Source organism: Triticum dicoccoides, chromosome 2A (genome assembly GCF_002162155.2).
Source record: "Triticum dicoccoides isolate Atlit2015 ecotype Zavitan chromosome 2A, WEW_v2.0, whole genome shotgun sequence".
NCBI lineage: Eukaryota > Viridiplantae > Streptophyta > Magnoliopsida > Poales > Poaceae > Triticum > Triticum dicoccoides.
The window spans coordinates 738,692,954-738,700,236 of record NC_041382.1 but is presented as its reverse complement, the minus strand read 5'-3'; the positions used below and the strand labels follow the sequence as shown (position 1 = coordinate 738,700,236).

Below are 7,283 nucleotides of genomic sequence, written 5' to 3'. Positions count from 1 at the left end.
CTAACTTGTGAAATTTTACATTGCAAGTACTTTCAGTGACAAGAAGGCAATGCAAATTTAGTGTTGAAATAAGTTGCTACACCACTCTAAGTTGTTACTTGCTCCTCATCGAGCATCGGTCCATTAACCTTTTTGAGTTCGTTGTTTTTGTTGTGCCGAGGAAGCTCAGGTTGATTGACTAGTCCAAGCCTCAAGACCGGGAGCAAAATTTATTTTGCAATATAACTAATTGACAGCTCGTGAACTAGAAATATTAGCTTAGCTAAAATTCTACGAGGTCGACACCAAAAGGATACATGCATGGTCGACACTAGAAGTGTTTGCGGCTAGAATTTCATGAGGTTGATGTCAGCATGATGCGAGGCAACACCACCATTCCACATGTATTCATCCACTCACGTCCATTGCCAAGACTCCACTACGCCACGCCTTGAGACCCGCCGTCGGTCATAAAAGCTGCCATTCCATGAGGCCTGGTCGAGCTGCATCGAGGAACTCTCTTCTTTCCCTCTCGCCCGGCCCGGCGGTCATCAAAATTGACATTGCCTGTACACTGGGAACCTTCAGCGAGGCCTTCCACCGAACCCGGATGGCACGGTGTGGCCACTGACCTGACCAACAGTAGCCAAAGCTAGGCACGAGTTTGAGTTTCCACATAAAATAGAAGAGATTATGCCATACGCATTTCCCCTTCCTTTCTAAGGCATAGACTTTTCCTTACCAAAGAGACACGTTTGAGCTGAGGTTGAACAAAATACTGTAGGACGAGGACGGTTCTAACTCGGCTAGCACTAGACAGGCAAAACATGCCCATATTGAGTACCAGTCTATATGACTATCCGTGCACTACTGTACCTGGTCGGCGTTGAAGTCAACTGAGAAGACCAAGGTCTTTCTACTTAAGACAGTACCAAAGGCAACTAGTCAGAGTGACTAGTCTAGCTAGTGCCCTACTAGCTCGGAGTGGACGTTGAAGTCAAGCAAGAGAAGACCCAACATTTATTTCTTCTACATAAGAGGAGTTCGATTAGCAGCACGAGTATCACCAAGCGTACGTCTAGCTATAATTCACAACAGCATGCTCAAGTTGCAGGAGGAGAAGATGATCCTTCTCCTTCCCTCCATTCCTTCCCCACAAGCAAAGCTCCTCGTGCCAATACTAGTTGTACTGATGGCAGTTCAGCTCCTCGTGGCAACCGTAGCCGCCTTGCCGGGCTGCCCGATGGCCTGCGGCAACGTCATCGTCCCCTTTCGGCTTCCGACTATGTTGCTTCCAGAGGAACTTCAACCTCACCTGCGACGAGACATACCACCCTCCGAAGCTGTTTCTCGGCGACGGCGTGGAAGTGGACGCCATATCCCTCTCGGAAGGCACCGTGCGTGTCCAGAGAAGGATTCTGAGGTCTTACAAAAACATGACGCGGCGGCAATCTCTCGGCTTTGGCGCCGCATGGCCCGACGCCGCCTGGCCCGGTCAGAATACCGGAGTGCGGCTGGCGGTGTCAACTGAGCACAACGTCTTCGTGGTCATTGGGTGCAGCCTCGTCGCCTACCTCATCGCCCAACAAACAGTTACGAGCAATGGAGACGGGGCTAATGTCGGCGCATGCGCTGCGCTGTGTAACTTCGGGATTCCGGATCCAGGCCACACCTCGTGCTCGAGCATCGGCTGCTGCCGGACGATCATCTCGCAGAGTCTGGCTGCGTACGGTGTCCAGTTCAATCGGTTGGACGGCACTCCGTTCGGGGCTGCTCATCCGTTCGGGGCTGCGTTCATGGTCGATCGCGGGTGGTTCACCGGGACCAACATCGCAACCATACAGAATGCCACATATCAGGATTTGGGTAGCTATGCCAACGTCACCAGCGTACCCACGGTGCTGGAATGGTGGCTGGATGTGGAAGCCGATCGTGACCTGCTCGTGAGGGATCTCGGTTCCGAGTCTGGTTGGAGATGCATAAGCTTGAACAGCGTCGCTCTCAACGTTAGCAACCATTACGGTGCAGTAAGTTGCAACTGCTCGAATGGATACGAAGGCAACTCTCACATCGTTAATGGATGCCAAGGTACCACCCCTACCACTATAAGTACTACTCCCTCTGTGCCAAATCTAAGACAACTAATTTGAGAACGGAGGTAATACTTCCGACACCGGCCCCTTTATTTTTGAGAGAGCTTCTTCTATTAGGAGTAGTTACTTTTTATACTGTAGCATATGTGAATGTGATATTGGGCTTTTAGAGCATCTCTAGCCGATCCCCTAAAACAATAGAGGAGTAAACGGCGGAGTAAAGTTCAGTGGAGTATTTTTACTCCATTATATTAAGTTTTGGGTTTTCAGAGAAGAATTATGTCTGCTAAATAGGCACCTTTTTCCTTGCATCATCAGAAAAGATTTATTTCTGACAACGGCTCGCTACTGTCGGAATGAGCACAAAATGATAGTTCATGAAGAAATTCGTTCACCTGAACAAATTGAAGATCCCCGTGCTCAAATCAGGGCCAAGACTTCCCTTTGAAATTTCCTCTTGTAGAATATGCAATCCTGTCCGAAAATGACTTGTTCAATAGGCTTGAACTGCACTTTGAACATACTCCGCCTTTTATCTGAACTTGTTCTCCCTCTTTTCAGATATCGACGAGTGCCTACAGCCTGATGTATGCCAGAACGGAACCTGCACCAATATGCCAGGGACATACCAATGTTCAGCGAAAAAAAGTGCCAGCCGCCTCCCAGGTATAAATATAACTACACTTGGTACAAGTCCTTGCTTAATGATAATTAAGGTCCATAGAATTACGAATTTTTTGTTATGTAGTACAATAGTAGAACGGCTACATAATGCTACTAAATACATTTTCCAGTTTAAAATCAGTTGTCTTAATACTATGAAAGCATCACCATTCACAAACAAAAGACAACACAAAAGGAAAACTAGTAAACCAGGTGATCACTGATGTGGAAACAATACTTCCAATATGATTGCTCTCATAAATATTCTAAGCGAACCTTTGTCATGGCTTGGCTGAGTTGTTTTCAATTTAAGTTCAAATTTGTGAAATGCAGACATCATGTACTACTATCGATCCTTACTTTCATTATCTGCAGGTTTGATTACCATAATTGCAATTAGTGTGGGTTTTGGCATAGTGTTTTCTCTTCTGGGTATTTCCAAAATCACCAATAAATTTAAGCAAAGAAGAGCCAAGAATTTGAGACGAAAGTTCTTCAAGAAAAATCATGGATTGCTTCTGCAACAGCTAATCTCTTCAAACCAAGATATAGCGGAAAGAATGAGGATTTTGAGTTGGACCAAGCAACCAACAAATTTGACCATAATCGCATCCTTGGTGGCGGTGGCCATGGCACAGTGTACAAAGGCATCTTATCTGATCAGCGTATTGTTGCCATTAAGAAGGCCAAAATTGTTGTTCAAAGGGAAATCGACCAGTTTATCAACGAGGTTGTCATACTTTCACAGACAAACCATAGGAATGTGGTGAAGCTCTTTGGGTGCTGCCTAGAGACAGAGGTTCCTCTACTTGTTTATGAGTTCATATCGAACGGAACTCCCTCATTTCATCTCCATGGCCAAAGTGAGAACCCATTATCATGGAAAGATAGGATGAGGATTGCACTGGAAACTGCAAGGGCCATTGCATATCTACACTCTGCTGCTTCAATATCAGTATACCACAGAGATATCAAATGTGCAAATATACTACTTACTGATACTTTAACATCAAAAGTATCAGATTTTGGAGCTTCAAGGTCAATTGCAATAGATGAGACAGGAATACTTACAGCTGTTCAAGGAACCCATGGTTACCTTGATCCTGAATACTACTACACTAGTCGACTCACGGAGAAAAGCGATGTTTACAGCTTTGGTGTCATCCTAGCAGAGTTACTGACAAGGGTGACACCAGTTTTTCATTCCCATTCGTCAGAAGTCACAAGCCTAGCATCGCATTTTGTGTCTCTTATAAGGGACAATCGATTATTAGATATTCTGGATACACAAATTGTTGAGGAGGGAGGGGTTGAAGATGCTCAGGTGGTTGCAAGACTGGCAGAAGCATGCTTAAGTTTAAAAGGTGAAGAAAGGCCTACAATGAGACAAGTGGAGACAACACTTGAGGATGTCCAGAACTCAACAGTCAATCTTAGTTCTCAGATCACAAGAGTGAACCGGAATGCTATAAATGATCAGTCATACAAGGGAAGCAAAGGCGGAGAAGGAACCAGGTTGTACAGCTTGGAAAAAGAGTTCATCCAATCATCTGAAATTCCAAGATGATTTTTACTTACATTGTGAAGTGTTATTGCTATTATTAGTTTGGGCGCCAATTTAGAACTCTGAATTATAACCATGTATGTACTTCATATACACCGGGTCATGTATAACTCTGTATGTGAAAGTAAATAAATTTATTCCGGGTACACTGTTTACAGTTAAAACATCTAGTTCTTGATACTGAGTTTCAAAACCTTTCAAGAATATATGTTGACAGGTATCTATGAATGTACATTATGTAAATACTTCGCATCCCTACACTGAATTTGCGCCACAGAGATTTGAAGTTTGATGGATATTAGCTATAAACAAACTTCTGAAATGCTTTGTTGTAGGTACTTCCATTGATGAGAACTTGAGATGGCAATGCAAATTTAGCATTGCCTTGGAAAATCCAGAACTTATGGATTTTGATTATGCGAATGAATGAGGCATGGAAGCAATTAGATAAATAACTCGAAGTTCACTAGCTAATCTGTGCCTACCTGCACATCTCTTACCTTGATCATCTATGTTTGTAAACACTATACTGGTATGTTGTTTACTTTACCTTTTGGAAGCAACAAGAAGAGAGAGTTCACACCACCCAACATCTCCCTTGTCAAGTCATTGCCAACCTCTACCTCCATTGTTTCATACCGTGGCCTCTTTTAGATTTTTTTACAAGTATAGCCAATAAAGATCTTAATAATCTGTTAGATTACATGCATAACCTGAACTCCTAGTGTCATTTTTATTTCAGTTATCTATCATATTTTCTTCATGTTCACTCTTGTAGTGGGAATATTTTTTATATGACTAATATTATTCTTTTGATAATCTTTTTAACACAGTACAATCGCAGATGCTCATATACACACACACCACTCCTACGAACACCTTCGAGATGCTGAGCTGACACAACATCTTGAGATCAGTCACCACAGGCGCCTCGTAGTCGACGGAAAAGTCCCCTCCCACTGAACCAGTGGCGATTCCACTAGGGGGGCTTCAATAGGCTTAAGCCTACCCTCCAAAAATCATATTTCAGCTAAACATGCAACTTGAGAATTATACTGAGGTGTTTAACATGTAAACTGCAATGAATTTGCTCAGTAGACTTAGAAACTTGGTGTTTTGAGCCTACCCTTCAATTTTGTGCAAGATTCGCCACTGCACTGAATGAACATCGCTGAAAAGTCTGAAATAAATCCAGAAAAATGTGGTCACGGCCACACGGGTGCCGTTCCATCACATGTAAACCTAAACATCCGAGTTATGTTCAGGTCTCTTTATCTATTCATAATCTGTTAAACACTTCTCATCGTTGTATACTTCTTTATGTGTAATGATTTAAAGAGAAAATGTGGTTGAACTCGGATGTAGATATAGCCAGTTACTTTGCACATGATCTTTGTGACATCTATCTATTATATATTACAAAAAATACCTGATGTGCAACGAGTCAAGAATAACAACTCGCATGACACTTGTGTGCTTCATAAAGCCGGAATATTTTTTCAGCAAGACGTGATACCGTGGGTTCATAGGATGAGTGTATGTGAGTGTTTGCGTCCATGTTGTCTTTATAAGAAAATAACATGGAAAATGTTGTGATGCCAATTTTTGCATTTTGTTTAATTCTATTTAAATTTGGTTGCATTTTCTGAAAAAATCTGAGATTTCACAGAACTGGCATACATATGTGAGTATATAATAAAAAAATGTAAAAAAAATGCAGGACGACGTTTCAACACCTGAGCTTAGGTGCTCCTGCACATGAACACAAAAAAATAGAAAAGAAATGCTAAAGAATATGATTTTTTTACACTCAGTTTTAACAAATTACCTATGAGCTTGCAAGTTTTCGTGGTGATATGATATCAGAGGAGCTCTGGTCAGAAAAAAGAAAACCAGAATTTTAAGAAAGGTTCAAAATTCCGATTTCAGGGCACTGGTTTTGTAATTTCTGCCCCGAGCTCCCTTGATGTCATATGATCATTAAAATTTGCAGGCACATATAAAACTTTTTCATCTTTGAAGTACAAAAAATTCAGACTTTTTTGAATTTTGTTCACCCAGGATCATCTCAGCTGGTGTCCAGCTATGGATTAACAAACGAACTTTGTTTCGCTCGTGCTAATGATTGATCCTTAGTGCCTTGCATGGCTATTTAAGGACATCGACACGCCGGCCTTTCTCACACTCAACATGCATTCCCGCCTCACCTCTGCATTTCTAGCTACGCTACTCGCGGGCATGGCCACCGTTCTTTTTGCCTCGGCCGCCGACGGCGTGGGCACGCAGGACGCCCCCAAACATCTCCACTTCTACATGCACGACGCCTACACTGGCCCCAAACCCACCACTGTTCTAATCGTCAACGGGACCGGCCAGCCGCTGAAGGGCTCCGGCGGCGGCGCCCGGTTCGGTGACACGGTGGTCATGGACGACCGCCTCACCGAGGGCCCTACGCTGGCCTCGAGAGTCGTCGGGCGTGCCCAGGGATTCTACGTGACAGCGTCCCAGGGCGACCCCGCGATGCTCCTCGCCATGAACGTGCTGCTCGCCGCCGGGCCTTACAACGGGAGCTCGCTGACCGTGATGGGCCGCAACAACATCGCGATGCCGGAGCGGGAGCTGACGGTGGTTGGCGGGACCGGGGTTTTCAGGATGGCCACCGGGTACGTGCTCTGGAAAACTGCGAGCTGGACCGGGAGGAACGCCGTCCTCGAGCTGGATGCCTTCGTCTACGTGAGTCCGGCGGCCGCCGGTGCATGAAGATGAACGAACACATGGTTTGCAGGGGTTTTCTGTTTGTTGGGAATAACATGCTCGTTGCCATCGGCATGTGTGGAGTTTGTGTCCTACTGTACTTGACTTCGCTGTGTTGAACTCAGTCATTGTCACCTTTGCTTTCTTTGAGTCACTGTCTTCGTGTCCTATCCTAACTGAACTTGGCATCGCTGTCTTCATGTTGGACAATGGTCGGAGTAGTCCCCGTA

General features: G+C 44.4%; 1 protein-coding gene and 1 pseudogene across 1 annotated transcript; both read left to right on the top strand.

Annotated features, from left to right (window-relative positions):
- The first annotated feature begins 1,183 nt into the window (after positions 1–1,183).
- Positions 1,184–4,302, top strand: LOC119352174 (annotated as a pseudogene).
- Positions 4,303–6,495: 2,193 nt separating this feature from the next.
- On the top strand, positions 6,496–7,253 carry LOC119352172 (dirigent protein 22-like). Its single transcript, XM_037618888.1, has one exon. It carries the CDS (start codon positions 6,538–6,540, stop codon positions 7,057–7,059), a length of 522 nt encoding a protein of 173 aa, XP_037474785.1. The 5' UTR covers positions 6,496–6,537; the 3' UTR covers positions 7,060–7,253.
- The last annotated feature ends 30 nt before the right edge of the window (positions 7,254–7,283 follow it).

Excerpts from the sequence above, each read along its gene's own strand:
- LOC119352172 (XM_037618888.1), top strand. The coding sequence starts at position 6,538 with ATGGCCACCGTTCTTTTTGCCTCGGCCGCCGACGGCGTGGGCACGCAG.